The sequence below is a fragment of the Microplitis mediator genome, chromosome 8 (genome assembly GCF_029852145.1).
Source record: "Microplitis mediator isolate UGA2020A chromosome 8, iyMicMedi2.1, whole genome shotgun sequence".
Lineage (NCBI taxonomy): Eukaryota > Metazoa > Arthropoda > Insecta > Hymenoptera > Braconidae > Microplitis > Microplitis mediator.
Genome location: NC_079976.1, coordinates 8,382,797 through 8,405,894, shown reverse-complemented (window position 1 = coordinate 8,405,894; position 23,098 = coordinate 8,382,797). Strand labels below are relative to the sequence as shown.

At 28.9% G+C, this 23,098-nt stretch overlaps 1 protein-coding gene across 1 annotated transcript in view; it reads left to right on the top strand.

The window, feature by feature from the left end:
- The first annotated feature begins 586 nt into the window (after positions 1-586).
- The window catches only part of LOC130673162 (43 kDa receptor-associated protein of the synapse homolog), a 45,439-nt gene continuing 22,927 nt past the window's right edge, over positions 587-23,098 (top strand). Inside the window, exons 1-4 of the mRNA XM_057478095.1 lie at positions 587-834; positions 8,792-9,372; positions 12,991-13,207; positions 19,599-19,750. Of these exons, the coding sequence (XP_057334078.1) occupies positions 9,335-9,372; positions 12,991-13,207; positions 19,599-19,750 (407 nt within the window). The 5' untranslated portion in view covers positions 587-834; positions 8,792-9,334. The remainder of the gene's footprint in view (positions 835-8,791; positions 9,373-12,990; positions 13,208-19,598; positions 19,751-23,098) is intronic.

The window sequence follows — 23,098 nt, the reverse complement described above, 5'->3', positions numbered from 1 at the left end:
TTTTACTATGAACTAGCTGATTAAAAGGACATAGTTCATAAAAAGAACATATATATTAATATAAGAAAAAAAAATTTTTTTTCTCTAAACGTATGACCTACAATGTTTGAATAAAACCGTCTGACCAATTGTATACCCGTTCCACTTATTTTACTACTTGGCAGTATAGTATATACATATATACTGTCGCCTGAAATTAGCTATAACGGTTATATGTAACGCTTAACTCACTATTACAGTAGTATCTTAACACCCTCGGGGATGTTACTATAAAGGTCAGGTGTCCCACGATGATATGAGATCTAGAATATCAAGATAACAGACAATTTACAATTTAATCCAATCTACATTATGTTATATATTTTCCATTAGCAAAATTTATCCTTTACTTTCTGGCTTGAAGCTTTGAGTTTTCAGCTTCCAGATGCAACTTAAGAAATAACTGGGGGTGGATAACGAGATGTAGGCGAAGCTCAGGCTGACCGAGTAGAAGGCCATGACGAGAAGAGGGGCTGAATTTAGATAGAGAAGGGGTGGCTGTGTTGCGGGCTGCTGCGGCTCGGGCGCGACAGTCCACCCTCAGCCATCGCACCAACTTACTCGCATTCGCGCATCATTCTTATTCATATATATATTAAAATATATACTCATATATTCATTATTAAACTCGCTTATGTTTACGATAAATCCCGCTAAGCTTTTAAATGCTCGTAAATTCTTCAATTGTGATATTTAAGTTCTTTGTATGTTTCGTTACAGTGAAGTGATTAATAAGTGATTTTAATAACACTGACAATAACAATAATAAATTAGTTATTGTTTATTTTAATTCAAGTGAGTACATGGATTTGTAATTCTTTAAATATGTCGAGAGTTTTATTATTAATAGTAAGTTACCAAAGTGTTTACTTCTGAAATATGACAGAATAATTAAGTATTGAGTGAGTTAATTAACGTCGGAAAATAAATTTATAAAAGTTTTTATTCACCCCACCCGAAATATTATTCTTACTCTCTAACTTGTTCGGAATTTTCTGATGTTGAACAATTTCTTTTTTTTAAATAGATTCTGCTGGAATTAAAAACAAATATTAGATGACTTTTTCTTAACAGATTCAAAAAAATTGTGTGTCGTCATATACTGGGGTAACTCAAAAAAATTTTGTTTTTTCTTACTTTTACTCTCGCGCTTCAAAAAAAGATAGTAAAAAAAATACTTAGAAAATAAATGATCTGAAAATTTCACTTGGAAATATATTCGTAGAAAAAATATAAAATATTGGAAACTCATGAAATTTCAAAATTCTTCAGCGATCTCATAAAATTCATATTTGAATGTAAAATTTTTAGATCACTTTTTATTTGTACAGTAATTTTTGCCGTAGCAAAAAAAAGTTTTTAAAAAAGAGAAACTCGATTTTTTTTTTGTAAATTCTTTGAGACTAGCAAAAATATGGGGTGAGTTAGTCAGCCCAAATAGTACAAGCATTTCAAAATTTTGACCAAAAAAATTTTCGTATTTATTTTCGACAAAAAAAGCTGATTTATAATAAAATTTAAAATTTCTTTCAATTTTTCATACGAGCATTTTTAAATGTTTTTTTTTTTGTCAAAATTCTGAATAGTCAGTACTCGGGGTGATCGACCAACTTCATACTTTTTCTAGACTAATTATTTACACTTTCAAAAAAATATTTTTGTTCATATGTTGCCCCACATTTTTATAAAAAAATGTAGTGTCTCATTTCACCCCACTCTTTATAATATATATGTATAGAAAATAGTTAGGAAAAATAGTAGTTGTATAAAAGCACAATTTTTGCTTCATGAATTTTTAAACGGATGTTAAATTGCGAAGAGCTGGAGTATAACGGCTTCAGTGAGTTTCAAAAGAACCTTAATGTATACTTTTCTGGATCAAACAAAGTATCTATATGGAAATTAACACTCGTTTGTAGTAATTTTATAATAACTGTTTTATTGCGAAACGAGATGGGAATAATTTGAGTATTTTTTTCATGCACCAATGGGTTTTCATATATAGTGACATTATTTATTTTTTTACTTCTTCCTTTACCTCTCGTTATTTTTATATTTTAAATTGAAAGAATTTTAAAAATTCCATCACATAAAATAAAAATAAAAGACTAGTTTGTCCATCACTTGGCTCTCTCTCTTTATTTTACATTTTTATCATGTATAACTTTTATTTACTTTCGTTCTTGAGAATATAAAAATATATTTTACAACTTTTTTTTTCGTATCATTGGAATTTTTTTAAGTTTTTGTATATTGTTAGTTTATCATTTATATGCATGAGTTTTAATGTACCTTTATTTTTTATTTTTTAAATATTTGCATACTACTTTTTTGCATATAAATTTTATTTTATATTTCTTTATAAAAATAACTGTCTATTTTTTTAACAAACGACCACCGAATTTCACTTGGAAGAATTAAAAAATTTTATTTGTTGGTTCTATTCTATTATTTGTCAAAAAAAAATTACTTAGAGTGATTCTGGATAAATTCATTTTATTAAATTGGTTTTTTTGCAATTATCTTTTAATAAGTTCATGTGCTCAGAAATTATTTTTTAAAAAATTTTTATTTTATATTAGCATTCGAATTTACAGTTCATGTGAATTTATCCCTAAATTATCCTAACAAAGGAAATCCTATAAATTGTTTTGTTGTTTGGATTCTTCATTTTACCCGAAATTTTTTTTAGGAATCATAGACTTGAAAAAAAAATATAAAAATATATTTTTTACAAAATTTATATCTAGTATACTAATTTTTCATTTTATTATTTACCACTTATTCGATATACGTATATAATAAATTAATTTATAATAACGAATAAAGAACATTTTATATTAATTATTAGTCAATGGACAGAATTTATAAAATAAGAGTTAAAAGTTTTCGGTATTTTTATGAGCAAAAAATCAGTATCTAGGATACTAATTTTTCATTTTATTATTTACCACTTATTCGATTTATCTATATTGTAAATTAATTTATAATGATGAATAAATGATATTTTAAGCTAATAATTGATCAGTGATATCGAATTTATAAAATAAATGTTAGTAACTTTTGCAATTTTTCGGCTGGAAAAATCAGTATCTAAGATAGCAATTCTTAATTTGACCAATCATTACTTTTGAATAGATGTATGCCATAAATTAATTAATTTTCACTAATAAGTCACGTATTATACCTAAAAGTAATAATATTTACTTACTTTTTGAAATAATTGATAGTAGTTTTTAGGAATCTACAAAAATTAGTAAACTACTTTGCATTAAGTACATAATAGTACTAATTATTGATAACAGATTCTACTTTTTACTATTATTTATTAATTTTTAATATTCTGTTTTTTCCGTGTACTAAATTTCATTATTAAGAAACCCGAGATAAAGTTAAATTTTTTCTATCTAAAATTTAATCCACTCTCTAAAAATGAATGGGGCAAGTTTGCCACCTCGAGCAACGTGACCACCACCAAAATTTTTTTTTCAGCTCATTTTATTAAAATTTTTTTTTATTATACTTTATCTATTTTCTGATTACTCACTAAAAAAAAAAATATTTTTTCATTCTATAAAAATTTTCCCCCACTCCCCGTGGCCAACTTACCCCCCTCACCTTTTAGACCTCGTAAATTAAAATTTATTTATGAAAAAAAATTTACAACTTTTGAAATAGTGTCATCTTGCCCCGAATTTTTTTTTTTCTTTTTCATATTCAATATTTTTTTCTCTCATATTTTGCCCGCCCTGTCTCTACCATAATATTTTTATTTTTCCATTTCACTATATAAAAATATTATTATATTTATACGCAAACTTTATCATCTCATTTTAATTTCTCTTCATATCAAAATTATTTTTAATCCTGGTACTTTTATGCAAAACTTCAAACTTGATAAATTTTTTTTTTTTTTTTTTCAAATTATCGCACACAACTTGACGCTTCTCATTATACCTTAAAAATTTATTTCATACTATACTCGCTAAAAACTTTTACTATTATAATTTCTCAGCTTAATAAAATGATATTAAAACATAAAATTGGTTGAATGTATTCAAGTCTTGGCGATGATTACGTCTTCTTAGTAAGATAAGACGCAAACTCCTCGAGGCTACAACCAGCATCTTTTTTGTTTTTTAATGCAAAGAAACGCGTGGCGTAAAAAAATGTGAGAAAATGCGGAACGGCAAAGAGAGTAGAGCTTAAGATGCCTGTGGACGAATAAAGAAGACCCGAATTGTTTATTAGCATAAGAAAAAAAAAAAAAAAAAACATGATAACAAGCATAGCAATTAAAGTTTAGTACGTTCAGTAATGAGGTAGAACGTGATTCGTACCGCAATATTGTGTCGTTCAGTTACACGGTGCGAGACAAAAGTTTGTAGGGATGAATTGTAGGTAGAATAAAACAGAAAGTACAGTCTTGTTTGTGACATAATAATACATACTAAACAAAAATTATCTTCTCGCGCTAGGTAGGTGGGTGTGTTTCGAATATTTAACTCTGTATGTACTTTTGCTACCAATGTATGCTTTGCAATATGAAGAATAACTTTTACTTCATTGAAACCGTAACTTTTTAAATGATTTTGCATAATGAAAATGGATTATAGAAATTTTAAAGTTAAATGACATGTTTTGCAGACAGTAATTGACAAGTATATAAGAGAAAGGCGGGCAAAATGGGACTGTTAAGAAAATGATGGATTGTTGTGCATTTAAATACACGGAGAAAAATGTTGGTTCAAAACCTACTAATTTTTATTATGCTGTCGACGAAACTTGAAACAGGAAGGGAAGCATCCAAAAAATTATTATGCTCTTATAAAAAATTATTATGCTGTATCATAATACTTACTACGCACGAGACACTTATCGATAAGATTTAATAAAAATTACTTCCATACATTATAATAATTGTGATGCGGCATAATAATTTGTTATAAGAGCATAATAATTTTTTGGATGCTTCCCTTCCTGTTTCAAGTTTCGTCGACAGCATAATAAAAATTAGTAGGTTTTGAACCAACATTTTTCTCCGTGTACGATGCAACTAGTTTTTTTTGGTTTGACTTGAAGTAAAATCAAACGGCATACCCGGGTCAAAAATAAAACTTGATTTAGGCTTGGTTTACCAAGTCGAAATTTGGAGCCGTTTTTCAAGAGACAAACTCGACTTTTTTTTTTACGGAGTTATGAAATACATTGAGTTTTCGTCTTGGTTTAGACTTAACTGGCTTACTAAGTCACGATTTAAGACGAAAAAGTTGAAATCAAGTTGAAATTGACTTGGTTTAGACTTGATCGACTTAAAACATGAGGCGAAAAAGTCTAAATCAAGTCGATATTAATTTGATTTAAACTCATTCGACTTAAATTATAAGGCGAAAAAGTCAAAATTAAGGTGAAATAATTTTTGTATATTTAGGTGAGTAAATAACTTTTTTTCGACTTGGTTTAGCAAGTCTAAAGTAAGGTGAATGACTATCGTGCTCGAAATAAAGACGAATAAGTTGAAACTAAGACCAAAAAATACAAATAAGTTGAAATAAGTTCAAACTAAGATAAAAAAAGTTCAAAAAGTTGAAAAAAATTTAATTTAAGTCGAAAAAGTCGAGATCTTATTGAAAAATCGTCGGCAAATCCACAACTTCAAAAGAAAATAAGGTGAAGCGAGCCTGAATCAAGTTTTATTTTTGACCGGGGTAGCCGGATTAATATGGGAATTCTGTCCCCATGACTTTTTTGACTCATACTTAGGGGGTCGATTTGGTGTCGAATGAAAATAATTCACCTCAATTTTTAGCTCTTTAACTCAAACGGTATTCGAGAATTTCAAAAAAACCTGTTTTTTCGAAATTATTTTTATTTTTATAGTAAAATTCGGAATTAATCAATGATGATTTTTTTCCTAATTCTTACGAGTCCAAAATATGAAAAAATGATCGTGATTCTCAAACGGAAAGCCGATTTTTGACGGAGGAAAGAAAATTATAATCTTTTTTTTTTAGCCTTTTTGAAATATGTCAATCACCAAAATTCGTCAGAAAATGTCTTTTATACTCCTCTATACTCAAGAATTTTTTTGAATTTTTTGGAGTGGTGGAACAATTAAAAAAAAAATTAAAAACTCATTTTTTTCTTAAAATCCTGCGTTTTAACAACCTTATATTTTTTTTTAGTACAAATAAATACGTAGAAAATTTTTTTTTACCAAAAATATATCTTTGCAAAAGATAAACATAAAGAATCAGTAGCGTAAAGTAGTCAGAAGGGTTATTAATTTTTTCAAAAAACACTTGAAGGTAATACTTACATATTTTTTCATACTATTGGGAAATATTTTGAATTTTGATACAGAAAAGAAAAAAAATATAATAAAATAATTTTTTTACGTATTTACGTATTTTCATTCGACACCAAATCGACTCTCTAAGTATGAGTCAAAAAACCAATGGGGGCAGAATTCCCATATTAATCCAGATATACCCTTTTCAATTGCCGTAGAAAAAAATTTTTTACACCTAATTCACTGCATATTCATCCGTGCGTTTACTCCTCAATTTTTTTAGGGTAACTGTGAAAGTATAATTTTTAGATGTTTTGAAAATTTTAAATAATTAATCAATTTTGATGCTCACATCGTTGAACTTTTTTGAGACAATCCGAGGAGATTTGTGAAAATAATTATGAGACTAATTACGGCATATTATGACAAAATTTTCCAAAAGTTGAATTATGAGACCCATTACACTAGATAGATTTCGATGAAATTTACCTAAAGAGTACTGGCCTAGTATGGACTAGGACTGTAAATTTTTTGATTTTGATACGAAAATTTAATTTTGAATGAATTTCCTTTAGAAAATCAGTCGAATAAAAAAATTGAAAGTAAATTTACTGAAGTTTCAATGCAATATTATTTAGTATATTTATGTCATAAAATAATTGTAAACATAATAATTGATGATTTGAAGCCATTTCGAAAAAAAAATTGTGTGACCCCATTTCTATCTAGTTTTCTTTTTTTTTTTTTTATAATTAATGAATTCAGTATGAAATAGTAATGATTGAAGTGCAAAAGATAAACAAATTCACAGTACAGTTGAAAAATAAAAGTTTTATCAGACCATTTTATCTCAGAGCATCATATTATGTCGAATAAAAGAAATATATGAGAGAATATATTTTTGAAATTTAAAACAAAGAAGAATTCTCGAAATGAGTTACAATTGAAAAATTGAAATTTTACATTTTCTCTGATTTTTTTGTGTCCCGCAGCTTGCGGGAAATTCAAATATCATGGAGGCGCCTAGAGGTCTTATTTTATGTCGATTTCACATTAAATTTACCTACTCTATTTTTTTTATCGTGGAATTATTATTATTTTATTCTATATTCAGCATAGATATTCATCAGTTGACCTCCAATTTTTTTTTTTTTTTACTACAATATTTTTTGTATTATTTTAATAGTTATAAATTTTTATCGAAAACAGTTTTAATACGATAAATATTTAACTATATTCAATATGATTGTTTGGAATTCATAAAACATTTTAGCATGATGGAAAATATATAATAATTAATCTTTGAATTTACACCCGATAGCTGGTATTCAGTAATTTAATCTCTTAAAAAATGAAAATAAAATTTATATAACTGAGGGATTTTTATATTACGGTGAAACGAACTAGAGAAAGAATGCAAATAAAGTTATTTGAATAGACAAAAAATTGATTACCTTTTATTTCATATAAAATTGAAAATCTATTTGACCTAAATATTGTTTTTTAAATTAATTTTAACTTTTAGTGTAAAATAAAAAAATAAGAAATTATGTGACGAATTTCTGGAGTGAACGCGGATTAAAATCAGAGTGAAATTCACTCCAAAGATAAATTAATTTTAATATTAAAACTCCGGATTGAAGTAAATACGGAAATAAAATTGACATCACTTCGCTGAAAAAAAATTTTGTTCGAATTCCCGAACTCCGAATTCACTCCCGATTTTTTCAGTGTAATTGAGAATCAGTAATTTTAACATTTTTTTAACTACATAATTAAATTTAATGTTTATATTTAATAGTAATTATAATAAATTGTTATTAATAATAATTGATACGGGTCTACAAAAATATGGGGCAATTTGATCACCCTGAATAATACAGTCACTTTAATATTTTGAACCAAAAAAAAATTTTTATTTTTTCTATAGTAGCTCATATTTATTATAGCTCTTCCCCCATCCCCCCTGATTCTGTATAATAAATAACAAGTATTTAAAAAAAAATTCTTTTTTACTAAAAACATAACGGCGCTGCCCTAAATAGGCAACATACTTTTTTTTTCTAAAAACCGTGAATCAAAATTTTGTCTCAACAAATTTGTTTCGTTTTCACAATAGTGTCTTATTTTGCCCCAGAATTTACTAAATGAATTTGAATTTTTCAAAAATATTATTTTCACTAAAATTTAAAAAAAAATTCTAAAATTGTTAAAAAAATTAAAAATCAACCATAAAATAATAAACCGTACTTTGGATCAATACATTATTAATAAATATATATATATATATATATAAATAATAGAAGCATATAAAAATTACTACTATTAGGCTCAACAAAAAAATCAAATCGAAAAAATACATCGGCCACTTGGAAATTTTGTCGCCGACCCTCGAAATAATTTTTTGTTACAATGTATCAGTACAATATTAACAAATATAATATTTATTTTTTGTTTCAGATAAAAGGGAAATATATAAAAAAATAACTTTTTTTTATAAATATTTAAATGAATCGCAAGTCAAGAATGAAATGTAAAATTACATCAAGAACTCACGCATTAGCTGGATACATTTGAAAATGATTTTAAAAGTCTTATAAACATAAATAATTGCAGATATAAGTAACTAAAAAAAAAAAAAAATTCTACAATAAATATATATATATAGTATATTTTGTGAAGTAAAAATAATTAACAAAAATAATCATAATATTTTTTTACATTACAATAAAGTATAAAAATAATATAATAATAATATAGTTTGGAATAATAAATGTGAATTGAAGTGTAATAATAGATAGAAAAAAAAAAAGTATAAAAATTTGTGGTAGTAAGTGTTGAGTTATAAGTGAAGTTGGCATGTATTGTCTAAGCGTGGCATGCAAGTGCGGTGGTGGCGTTGGAGATAATGACACTGGGGAGAGATGAGTCTGGAGCTGGGATACGACAGGAGAAGAGGAAACGAACGAGTTGGAGTGGAACAAGAACAGAAGAGATACAGCCATGTCATGGGAGTCTGTCGCGTCCAAGCATTACCTTGGGTTTGTATCAACTTTCAACTAAACTATATCTATTAATCTTCTCTTATTACATAACTAATTTAATTACTTTTTTATAAAATTTTAATACAATTACTGTAATTCCCTTACATTCGGAAAAAATTGACTTGAAATTTTTTTTTGTTATTAAAAAAAGTCGGTGTCCAATTTGTATTCGAATTGAATGCATTGTAAAAAGAGCAGTGTTAAAAATGGACTCAATTTAACACCGCGCGGTGTTAAAATGAAATAACATCGGTTTAGGTGGTGTAAATTGGCGGTGTTAAATCGGCGTAAAAAAAAATTCCACGTATAGAAATTAGAAAAAAACAATGCATTACATATAAAAATATATAGAAATTTAATTAATATTATCTGGAGGAAATTTAAATTTTGCTGTTTACTTATTCAAATAATTATTTATGTTGTACGTAATTCATTTAAAAATTACACAATTTTACGCCCACTATTTCAATTAACAATAATTTAATTAATTAATACAAACACTGTTTAACTGTAGTGTTCGAGTAAGTAAAAATATTCACAAAGTCATATATTTTCAACACCCAAAAATATTTTAACACCGGGAAATTTTTTTAACACCGGTAAAGAATATTTACACCGACGGCAGTGTTATTTTAACACCGCTTTCGGTGTTGAAATTTAACACCGAAAATTTTAACACCTATACCACCCGGACTTACCCCGTTTTTTTTTTTTGTGTAGTCGTCAGTGTTTGAATTATTCGTAAGCCATCTATCCATTTTTAATTTTTAAGATTATTTTATAATTTTTTAAATTAATGAGTTCAAATTTGAGGTGTGCCGTCAACTGATCCCAACAATTTTATACCACGACAAGTGATCCCTACAAATTGATCCCACCGACATCTGATCTCATCAACAATTGATCGTCAATTGATTTTTATCAACAACTAATTTACATAATTTAACTTTTTATATTTACATCAGTGAACTTAAATTACTCATGTCATAGTAATCAATTAATAATTAATTATTTTATGAATTAGTCAGTAGGATTAGTTGTCTGTGGGATCAATTATCGTGTGATTACTTGTCGGGGATAAGTTGTCATGGAACCCAAATTTGAATTTTCGGTTCGAATTTAAAGAACTTAATTTTTAACTCACACGTGATAAATTCAACACAAAATTTTACAGTAATTTATGAGTAATTCGAATTTTTGGCACACTCCCATATAGAATATTTATAATTAACTTTTTTTTTTAACATAAATTTTAATTTCTTGATTTGTTTTATAAATTAAAAGAAAGTGGTTATAGTTAAGCATTAAAAAATAATTGGATCGAAAACAGTACTTTAAAGAATTAAAAATAAAAAAACGAAAAGGCGGAAATAATAAAAGAAATCTTTACACAGAAGAGTCAGAAGTAAAATCTCTGTAAATAAAACGAGCTGTCAGATCGTAAAAATGTATTTTATTTGTATGGATAAAAATACTATAAGCTAGGATTTTTCCGTTTAGTGACGTTGAAAAAGATGCAATGCGAATAGAAAAAAATAAAAAAAATTTTTATCTTCTTTTTTCCTGGTTACAGTCACTGAATTTTTTAAGGTAAAGGCTTGTGGGTAATAATAATAAGAAACTACTTCTGGGTAATTTGAAATTTTAAAAACAACCGGTAGTAATGTGGTTTATTAAATATTTCTGAAGCTGCAGTAGTCGCATTGCAGAGGCTTGAGAAAGACAGAATTGAAGAAAGAGGCTCGAACGTGATTCCATCCCCGTGTCCGGAATAGCCGATGCCACGAGTTGGAAACTCGGTCTCTGGGACATTGGCCAAGAATCCTTTATCTCATCTAGACATATCTGCTCTATATGTTTCTTGACAAAAACTTACGCGGTGAACAAGATGTCTTCAGCAATAATAGACAGCCGGAATTTAACCGAAATACTTTGGGAATTTTTTTTTTTTGTGACAAAATTTTTTAAACTTTTAAATTAAATTATTAAATGACACTTTTATGCCTTTTATGTTCACCAATTTACTTATTTCTTTTTTTTTAACAAACTTGAACTAAAAAAAAAAATTTATCACATCCTTAGACCCGATATTTATTTCTAGTAAAATTTTTTCTTCATTACAATGTCCTCTAGTAGGAGAAACCCCAAAAAGTCCTCAGAAATTTTTTTTTTTTATTTATAATCCACATGAGGATAGATGAGGATGACACTGTCCTTGTATTTTTATGAAAAGTGGCTCGTAACTTTGCTCCTGTTGGGAATAACTCGGTACAATATTAACGTTTTTTGTTCATAGCAATGTCCTCGAGTAGGAGGAACTGTAAAAAGTCCTTAGAAAAATTCTTCTTTTGACTTATGACGCTGAGTCAGGCCAGGGAAGATCAGCGGAAATGCTGCCCATGTATTTTTTTAGACAGAGGCCCGAAACTTTTCTCCTATTAGGAATAGCTCCACACAACACTAACTTTTTTTGTTCATTACGGTATCCTCGAGTAGGAGAAACCCCAAAAAGTACCGCGAAGATTCTTTTTTGACCTACGGCCTCGAGTCACGCGAGTCAAGGACAATATGCCGTCCATGTAAAATCATACGAGATGTGCCCTTTTTAAAATTAATTATTAAAGTAAATTTTTGAACTCCAAATCATCTGATCTTTACAATTGTTACAGTATTTTTAAATTAAAAATTATTTTTGTACCAAATAGTCTCATTTTTAAAAGTTTGTCATGTTAAATTTTTTTTTAAGTTGCTGGTAAAAATAATAAAATTTCAATTTTTAATTCTATAAAACATTACAATAACAATTCTTTTAATCAAAGTTTCCAATTTAATCATTTTCAAGTCTTATGTCAACATTGACTCCACTTCGCATTAGCAACAAATTATCTTACAAAAAATTTAAGAAAAGTTAATTTCAAATTTACTAAAAATTTATTATATAATAAACATAACTTTAAAAAAACTTTTTTTTTTTTAAACCAATTTAATTTTTATAAAAATAAAATAATTCAGAAATTAACTTATGAATTTTTTAATGTAATTAAAATTTAAAAAAATAATTAAAATTTAATATCGTTCTGGTAAGCTAAGGTGTGAAAATATACAGTAAGGTCGACTTAGAGAACTAGTCATCCGGAGAATCGGGTCGTGTCGAGCATACCACATTGTGGCAAGTTGTGATAATTTTGAATGCAAGAGCTCGATGCTCAACGATGGTACAGACGCGTCGGGCGTGTCAGTGGAATATCCATTGCATTGTGTTGAATCTCAAAGTTTCCATCCCTTTCTATTTTCATCAATATTTTACATTCTATCCCCTTTACTTCACTACAATACCAACTATGCATAGATATATATATAACACACAAATGTCGAGGGTTTTCCACAGTTCGTACATTGGTTTATGGTCAATAGAATTACGTTACAAGAAATTCCTTTCTCGTCAGAAACAAGAACAAACACGACCTACGTTATCGATTTATTTTTGTATCCATTAATTGTGTTTTACCATCGAGTTACTCTTTATTACCCAAACATTTTTTTAATTCCACCTGTTCCCATCGCAATCGTTAATTGTAACTGTACATCGATTTAATTGTTGATTTTATTTTTTAGGAGTTCTGGGAGTCATCAGTTGTCAGCAACGGCATTACTTGGCAGCCCAGATGATTGTGGATACGTTTATCAATTTGCTGAAGAGGATTATCAAAGCGAATATCAGAATGGAAGCACTGATAGTCAATATAAAACATCAGTCAGATCTGGTGTTGGAATATGGGAGTGTCTTATCGGCTGCAGACATCGACTGGATCAACAATTAGCAAGGAGACGTGTCAGTATAAAACACTTTGATAATTTTTTAATTCTAGAAAAAAAAAAATTCATACCTTCTAAAATCTTATTTTTTTAATCATTAGATCAAAGCTAAAAAAGGGTTGGAAAATATAATTTAGATCTTACGAAATCTAATTAGGTGACGCAGATCTTATTTTCTTAAGCTTAAGATCTACACTGATATTGTGTAGATCATAGATCTAAAATTTTTGTGAAATTAATTTTTTATAAGCCTCTGACAGTTCTAGGAAAATCTAAAATTTGAATTCTTAAAATTTGGTAAATTACGTAATTTTAACTTCGATCTTTACAAATCTAAATAAGGAAAAAAGGGATCTTCGAAGATCTTATTTATTTTTTTTCTAAGAGTAAATTAAAAAACTGTGAAAATGCAGACATTATAAAAAATTTTTTTCAAAAAATCAAATCTAAAATCCGCATGCATCTGAATAGATCTATTGATACAGAATAGATCTACGTTGATCTAATCAGATCGATAGATCTAAATTTTTTCTGGGTCATCATATTTTATCTGAATTTCCAGTCCGTAAATGAGTATCCATAAAATACGTGCCCCGAAATCAAAAGTTATGAATCATCAAATTGTTAGCAAATATATATATTTATTACTCGCATGATATTGGCTATGATATTTAGACATATGACCCATTTTCCCGATCAAATTCGAAGTCATGATGAAAAAGTTTTAAATTATAGTTATATTTTATTTTTTTTTTTTAACGCATTGAATTTTTATTCTCTTCCCGAGTAAAATTTCATTGCTCAATGAATATAAATATAAGGAACAAACATCGAAATCATAAAAGTTAAAATAAATCTATACATCGAGGCGTGAAAAAAAAATACATCCAAACTGTTAGAAGGTTTGAATAGTGTTGCCAATAACAGACCGATAAAATGCTCGATTGGAGAGTGTTCCATGCTAGTTTTCATGCTCTGTACAACTTTATTTTACCCAAGAGAGGCCGTAAAACAATTCGATAAATTTTTTGCTTTCTTCCTTAACTAAATTTTCCGATATAAATATTTTCTTTATCAATAATCATAATTACCAAAGTAAATAACTAATAAAAGTATCTTGTAAATAATATATTTGGTATTCAAAATTTCAAATATTTAGTCATGTATAATTTATACTTTAAAGTACCAGGATAATATATTTTTCCGAAGCGGGAAAATGTAAATGACGAGATAAGTTGGTATAAAAAGTTTATTGTAAAGTCATCTTTCTTATTCTTATTCTTATTTTTAAACTTTGGGAGGATTTAAAATTTAATCAAGTTTTTTTACCATCAATCTATACTACTAAACGTAAAGCCAATCGATTCTTACTTTTATTTGGACTTTTTTCCCTTTACGGGATGAGCTGAATGTAAAAAAAATTTCCAGTAAAAAAAAAACGATATAGGTTACTCTCGAGGGAGATCCTGCGGCTTCTGCAAATGGCAGGCACTTTTTGTATCCCCACTTTCGGAGTTTTATATTTTTCTCTTTACTAAGATTAATCTTAAATCAATATATACCTTTTTAAATAAAATCATTAACAATTTGATAATATTTGTTCTATAAAAACAATAAAATTGTTTTTTTTGTCAGTAGAGATAAATTGTTTTATTATTATCGTTTTGATGAAAGACTCGAGTTACTAAATGGGTGGAGAAAAATAAAATACTGAAAGATGGGATATAAATTTTTCGAGGGATAGATCAGTTGGTTTAGTCAGACTAGCCGAGGGTTAAAGTTTTAGATGACGAGGCAAAGAGATTCCGCTGATATCTGAGTCTATAGATAGAGAGTAAGCTTGTATTGAGGAAGTTACGGTTATTTTTGCTCTCGAGATCTGAACAGTTAGTTCTTCATGTCTTCGGACACAAAGAAGGAAAAAATTTAATGTCAAAAAAAAAAAATTTGTTCTAATTCTCCAGTTCTCATGATAGAATGAAAGTTCAACTTTTTATTTTTTTTATCTCAGGTTTTTCTATTTTTATCCCGATTTTTTTTCGTCTGACCTAAAGAAAATTTAAATGAAAAAAACGTCATCAAAATATACTTATACACGGAAAAAAAATTATGGGAACTTTTGCTATGCATTATGGGAATAGTTCCCATAATGGTATAGGAAATGTACCCATACATATTATAAGGATGGTTCCCATAATATATGGGAATAGATCCTATACCAATATGGGAACCATTCCCATACTATTCGGCTGCCCAATTTCAAAACACAGTAACTGACAAAAATAAAATTTTTGAAATATGCATCGAATCATGTTCACAAGACTCCACTGGAACTAAAAATACTAAAAAATCGATTTCAAAAAATTTGTCACTCACTGTGTTTTGAAATTGGGCAGCCGTATGATGGGAACTATTCCCATAATGGTATAGGAACTATTCCCTTAATATTATGGGAATGAGTCCCATAATGGCATAGGAAATATTCCAATAACATTATGGGAACCATTCCTATAATGCTATGGGTATGATTCTTATAATTTATGGGAATGATTTCTATAAAATAGAGGGTTCATTCCCTAGAAAAATTACTATAATAGTATGGGAATAGTTCCTATAGCAATATGGGAACTATTCCCATAATGGTATAGAAACTATTCCAATAACATTATGGGAACCATTCCTATAATGTTATGGGAATGGTTCCTATAATTTATGGGAATGATTCCCATAAAATATAGAGTTCATTCCCCAGGAAAGTTACTATAATAGTATGGAAATAGTTCCTATACCAATATGGGAACCATTCCCATAATATTATGAGAACTATTCCTATAATGTTATGGGAAGAGTTCCTATAATTGATGGGAAGGATTCCTATAAAATATAGGGTTCATTCCTATATATTATGGGAATGATTTCTATAAATTGTAGGAACCATTCTTATAATTATCGGAACCATTTCTGTAATGTAATGGAAATGGTTCCTATAAAGTATAGGGTTAATTCCTATAATTATGGGAATCATTCCTGAAATTATAGGAACTGCTCCCATAATTTATGGTGATAATTCCTATGTTGGTATAGGACAAAATTTTATAGAATTATGGGAACCGTTTCCATAATTTTTCTTTCCGTGTCGTTCATAGTTTATTTAATTAATTTTTTTTTCTTTAATAACAATAATAAATTATTATTTTCATTATTTTAATGAGAAAAATTTTCTAATTGTTTTCATTTGACATAAAAAAATTTTTTATTGATTTACTTGAAATAATAAACGAAATTTTTTTCAATCCCTAGAAAGTTTTTATTTAAAATTTTATTTGCAGTGTCAAGTAAAACTAAAATAAGCTAAATTAAAGGTAGAAAGAAAAGTTATTTATTTAACATGGAAATAAACGAAGTTTTTTTTTTTAAGTGAGAATAGATGAAAAGTGGGCTGCAAGTTGATAAAGTAATCCCACACCTACACGAAAGCCCGGCAGTAGAGACAAAGGGTCGAGCTTTAGAGAGTAAATATCGACAATGGATATCAGCAGAAAATAAAGAAAGAAAGACGGAGATAAAAATAATGATACAGACAAAGACAAAGACTTAGATAAAGATAAAGATACAATATATAGATAGAAAATACGAACTTGGCCCAGTTGTTTAGGTGGGTGCGTGCTCAACTGTTGTTGGATCGATGTAAATGGCTTTTCCCCGGAGCTGAGGTCAAACTTGAGATTAACATCTCTGCAAATTGACTCTAATGTTCATTAAAAATGCTGACGACAAAAGAGAATTATAATTACGCATTATAGTCGCAATAAATTCATTAATTAAACAGCAGGGATTATCATTTTTTATTTTTATTTGTGTTTATTTTAATTAAATGAGAGTATATTTAAAGCTTTTCATAATAATTAAGTCATCCGACCAGGGCTCAAGTATTTATGGTATAATTATCGGTAATACCCTCGGAAATCATATTAATGCTCATTACCAACAACAAAAATTCAAATTTTAAATTAGTAAATTGTAGGGGAGAGGAAAGCAGAGTGGGCCCCTTAAAGAAAATTATTATAATATCATTAATTTTTTTTACGCGTTTACTTCTTTTTAGACCCGTGATACTTACTTTAACTTCATTATGCTGCTTCCATTAAAATTGAAAAATCGAAAATTAGGGGCAAAGTGGGACCTCCAAAAAATTTTGGATTTGATATTTTTTATTTTTTACACGTGTGATATTTGCAAATAACTATAAAACAATTGTATTTTAATAATATAAAAGTCATTTCAATAGTCTGTGCGATATAACTTTCAAACGTAATTTTATAATCTTTAACTTTGTTAATAAATTATATTTAATGAACAGTTTTGGTGGCCTATTTTAGCCCTCATTATATAAGAAATTTCGATAAGCTTATCATCCGTCCGAATTTATTGGCGTCCCTGATTAAACAACTGAATTCGACCGAATTAAAAATTTTAATTCTGTTATATTCTGTCGAATTCTGCAAAACAGAATTCAACTGAATTGAAAATTTGAATTTGAATTAAACAGAATAAAACCGATTTAAAAATTTCAAATTCGTTTTAATTCAGTTTAATTCGGATTCAGAACCAGAAATTGGAGAATTATTTTCGAATTAATCAGAATTAAACCGAATAGAATTATTAAAATTCGTTTTTATTTGGACAAATTCTGGTTTTCCTGCCGAATTAGACAGGTTTTATTTTTAAGTTAGGTATACCGAATTAACAGAATTTATCTGAATTAAATAGAATTAAAAATCTAATTCTGTTTAATTCGATCGAATTCAGTTGTTTAATCAGGGGTATAGAAAATTTTGAAGGGCCCACTTTGCCTCCATATTTTTTGAAGTTTTAAAAATTTTAAGGGGCCTACATTGCCCCCAGGGGCCCACTTTGCCCCCTTCTCCCCTAATTTAAGGAAGAGGAGGCAAGTCGGATCCTTTGAAAATTTTATTAACCACCAAATTATCTCATTATCTGGGACATTTTATCGCGATCAACTGAAAGTAGGTTTTCCGTGATAGAATTAATCATTTTCGAAGTTTGGAACAGGGGCAAGATGGCCCGGTTCCAAAAATAAAATTAATTTTTTGCAGTCTTTGTACTTTGTCGGGGTCAAATGGTGCATTAAAGCAAAATTAGACTTTGGGGTAATTTGGACACTTCATTGTGTCCAATTTCACCCCCATTTTCAATGACTAATATTTATTACAAAATAAAAATTTCCATATGAATAAAGATACGAAGTAAAAATTTGAATTAAAAAATTTTTCTCATTTTTTTAAATTAACCCGAGTGGCTCCAATTATTTGCAAGACACACAATAATTATTTTGCTTCTGGCACGAAAAATTTTTAACTTTTTTTTAATGATTCCGATTTTTCTAACCAGTGAATTTGCTCTAATGAACCATTCAGCCCCCAATGAAGATGAAAGTAACAAAGAAAAATTTTTTAACATTTTTTAAAGGGGGCCGTCTTGTCCCCTTATTCCTTACGTTCCCTTGTCCCATTTTCACTCCCACTTGTTACTGAAATATAAATCTTAACCTTGTATTTAAAACAGATGTCAAGCCTCCTCTAAAGTCTGTCAATTGAATTCACAAATTAAAATAAAAAATAAAAATCAATATACATCTCGACATCTAGTTTATAAAAACAAAATTATTCTCTCGTTATTGTATATTTTATTTCATGACCCCAACACGTGCATTACCTAAGACCAGCCAAAGTTCAGGGTTAAATCGATATAGCTTTCTATCCCGCTCATTTTTAGACTTTCCTCCCCTTCTCTCTCTCTCTTGAGTGTAATATAATTTCATCGTATCGTTATTTCTAAGCCTTGCGTGATCTGATCGTTCCGTGAGTTCAACTTGACCCTCTGCCCTATACTGTAATAAATAATTAATTTATTAATTAAACCTAAACAGTTTCATATAAATTTTGTTCTTTTTTTTTATTTATTAATAATTATTTAGGCCACATATATTTCAATAAATTTGAAAAGAGAAATTAATAAAACTACAAAACATCCTTGACATATTTTTTTTTTTCAAACGATCGATTACCTCTTTTGGTGTATGACATATTTGTCAAGTAATTCCGGTAAAATATATTTTACTTTAATAAAACTGTTGCCTTTTATTTGTTATATATTTTTTTTTTTTTATTATTAATTTTATTTTATACTAAACACAAATAAAGAGCGAAGAGAATAAACAAAAGATATTTTTTTCTAAAAGTTCTAAATACATATTGATAATCGATATACATTTGTATATTTTTATTATTTATTTTATATGTATGTATACATTTGTTTTTTCTTATTTTAAAGTCTCTTTATATGCAGTATCGTTTTATTCAGGACAAATGTATTGTCTATTGCAGGTAGAACAAGGCTTAAAATTGTATCGAGCACACAAGCAGCAAGCAGCGGTACGGAAATGGCGAGGAGCATTAAAAAATATACGACAACGAGAAGACAAATTTACTTTACTGGGATATCTTTATCAAGCGTACATGGATTGGGGAAAATACAGGTATATTTATTTTTTTTAATTATTTTAATATAAATTAAGTTTTAATTAGAATCTTGACGATGTTCAAGTGGAATTTAAAAATCCAATTAACATTCTGTAATTGATTTTTTTTTATTTTCAAGATGAGTTGTATAATTAGTCTTGTTAAAAAAATATTTTACGAATTAATTAAAAACTTCAATGCAAATTGATCGATAAATTTAATTATGCACTTTCCAATTAGTGTAATTATTATTTTATTAAAAATACTAACCAATATTGCATATAACGACAAGTGGAGGTGCTTTACTTTTTTATGGTACACTCACTTTAAATCTTCACTGATTTTATACGAGTCATATTTGATATTAAAAGTACAATACACTGTAAAAAATCGGGAGTGAATCCGGATTTAATTTTAATTCGAATTCACTCCGCATTCACTCCGCCACTCGTAGTTCCGGAGTTTAAAAAAAAATCACTCCGCATGCGGAGTGAATTGGGAGTTTTTTTTAGCAGAGTGATCTCGGAGTGACGCGGATTTTATTTCACTCTCAATTCATTCCGGTCCGGAGTTTTAACATTTAAATGACTTTATATTAATTTATATTAAACTGTTAAACAGTGTGTGTGTGTATGTTCGGGTGTGCGAGAGTGTGTGTCTGCGCGGGTGTGCTTGGGTGTGCGTGGGTGTGTTCGGGTGTGCGTGTGTGCGAATAAGTGCATGGGTATGTTCGGGTGTGTGAGTGTGTGTGTGCGAGAGTGTGTGTCTGCGCGTGTGTGCGTGGGTGTGTTCGGGTGTGCGTGTGTGCGAATAAGTGCATGGGTATGTTCGGGTGTGTGTATGTGTGAGTGCGAGAGTGTGTGTCTGCGCGCGTGTGCTCGGGTGTGTTCGGGTGTGCGTGTGTGCGAATAAGTGCGTGGGTATGTTCGGGTGTGTGAGTGTGTGTGTGCGAGATCTTATTTAGTGGAGTTATTTTTTCTAAATAATATTTTCAAAACTCCCCTCCGGAGTGAATTTCACCCCGGAGGGATTAAATTAATAAAAAATTATCTACTCCGTGAAAACTCCTCTCCTGAGTGAATTTCGCTCCGAGGAGAGTGAATAATTAAAAATTCATTCACTCCGCATTCACTTCGGATTTAATCCGCATTCACTCCGCGAATTTTTTACATTGTAAAATTTTCAAAAGTTAAAAAATAAACAGAAAAAAATTTAATTTGAATCAATTTTTTTTTCCAAAATTGAATTAGTTTTAAGTCATTCCGTTTTTTTAATTCTATAAAATTTTCACTCGGATCAAAATTAAGAGAATGCGTCATTCAATTATTCATAAGAAAAAAAACGATTTCAAATTGAGACTAACAGTTTTTAAAGAAAAAAAAAAAAAAAAAACGATTTTTTTTTAAAAAAGCAGTGAGTGTAAGAAATTTTTTTATAGTGACGATCGATAGCACAAGAAATTTTTCAAATGAATTTTTTTTTATCGTGTCGTATATTTATGAAACTTTTTTGAATTTTCCGTTATTTAATTTTATTTGATAGTTACTGTTACCATTATTATACGATAAAACGTCATTACGTTGTCTCTAATGAGTTTCAAATACACGATAATGATTATGGATTTAATTTTACACCAGCTTTTACTTTGTTCATAATAAATTAATTTATGGCGACACTAATTATTCTCATTATTACCGTGAAATTATCTCTTAACTTTTTTTTTCGGGGATCAACTGGCTTTAAATCAATTCCACATCATTTGTGGGCACAAAAATAAGTAAAATAGATTAAATTCGTGGTCAAAAAAAATTTTTTCTCGGCCCCAGATGAGTTACAGCATCTTACAAAACACAAAAGTGGCCTTCAAGCTTTATCGGATGCCTTAATTTCGATCGGAATCGCCGTATAAGAAATTCTACAGATAATCTAGACTCTGCTCTCTGAGCTCGAAAACAGCGGAAAGTTTTGGGGTTTTCCCGCAGAGTCAACCGTTTTTCAGATTTTTTTTCTTGAATTAAATCGTGACAGCAACAAGGAAAAAATTGAATCCACTTGAAGTTTATATCCATTATAGGGGAGGCCATCAGAGCACAACAAAATACTTGAGCGCGTAATTAATTTTTGAGGCTTATAAATGCCGAGTACAAATTGTTTCTATCTATTTTAATCAAATCTGTCATTAATTTGCCGCAAATCCATAGCAGGAACGAATGTCTCCAGAATAATTATAATTAGTAATTTATAATTAATTGCATAAAAAAAATCGGTCTATCGGTTGACCCTGCGGGCCTACCCTAAAACTTCCCGCTGTTTTCGAGCTCGAGGAGCTCGAAAATACTTTTGTATGCCGTTCTTTTCGAAAAAAATAGTTTTTTACCATTTTTTCTCCAACGATATCTCTCAAACGAATAAACCGATTGAGACGGTTGAGGTCGCAATCGACGCGTTTTATCAAATTCTAAAGCTGATCAAATTTTGAATTCGATTTATCGAGTCGATTTTGAGATATTTCAAAAAAACTAAAAAAAAATTTTTTTTTAATTCTTTCGACAACGGTTTCTCTTGAACGAATAAACCGATTGAAATGGTTGAGGTGGCATTCGACACGGCTTATAAAGCTCTAGAGCCCAGTCGATTTTGGGATCAATCCATCGAGCACATTAAAAGTTATCCAAAAAAAATATCTTTGAAAAAATTTTATTTTTGGAATATCTCTGAACCAGCCCTACCGATCAAGCTCAATTTTCTTACAGCTTCAAGATATTGACAAGCCGCGTCAAATGACACCTTAAAGTTCAAAATCGGTTCACCCGTTCAAAAGATACAGGTATTTACATACGTACGTACGTACATACATACATACACTCGGACATCATCGTGAAATTAGTCAGAATAGATTCCTAGGACCTCAAAACGTCGACATCTGATGAAAATTCGATTTTCGTAAATCGGACCGAAACCAATAACTTCCCGAATTTTTGAAAATTTACAATTTTCTTAGCGGGAAGTTAAAAAGCCCTCAGTAATTATTAAGGGTTGCGTAATAACATATCCGCGACAAAATATCCGCGGAAATAATATCCGATGAATAAAATATCTACGGACAGAATATCCTGAAAATAAACATACCAAAGATATGAATTCATCAGATCAGAATTTTCATAGTTAAAATAACAATAGGAGAAAGTTTTAAAATCTTATTTTATAAACATTTAACATTTAATTCATTAAATACTCAATACGACAATACATATGATTGATACACATATAAATAGGTGTGAAACATAGTGCTCTTTTTTTCACGAATATTGTATGTTTGCAATTACAAAAATATAGCCACACATAAAATAGTGTGAAAGACAGCG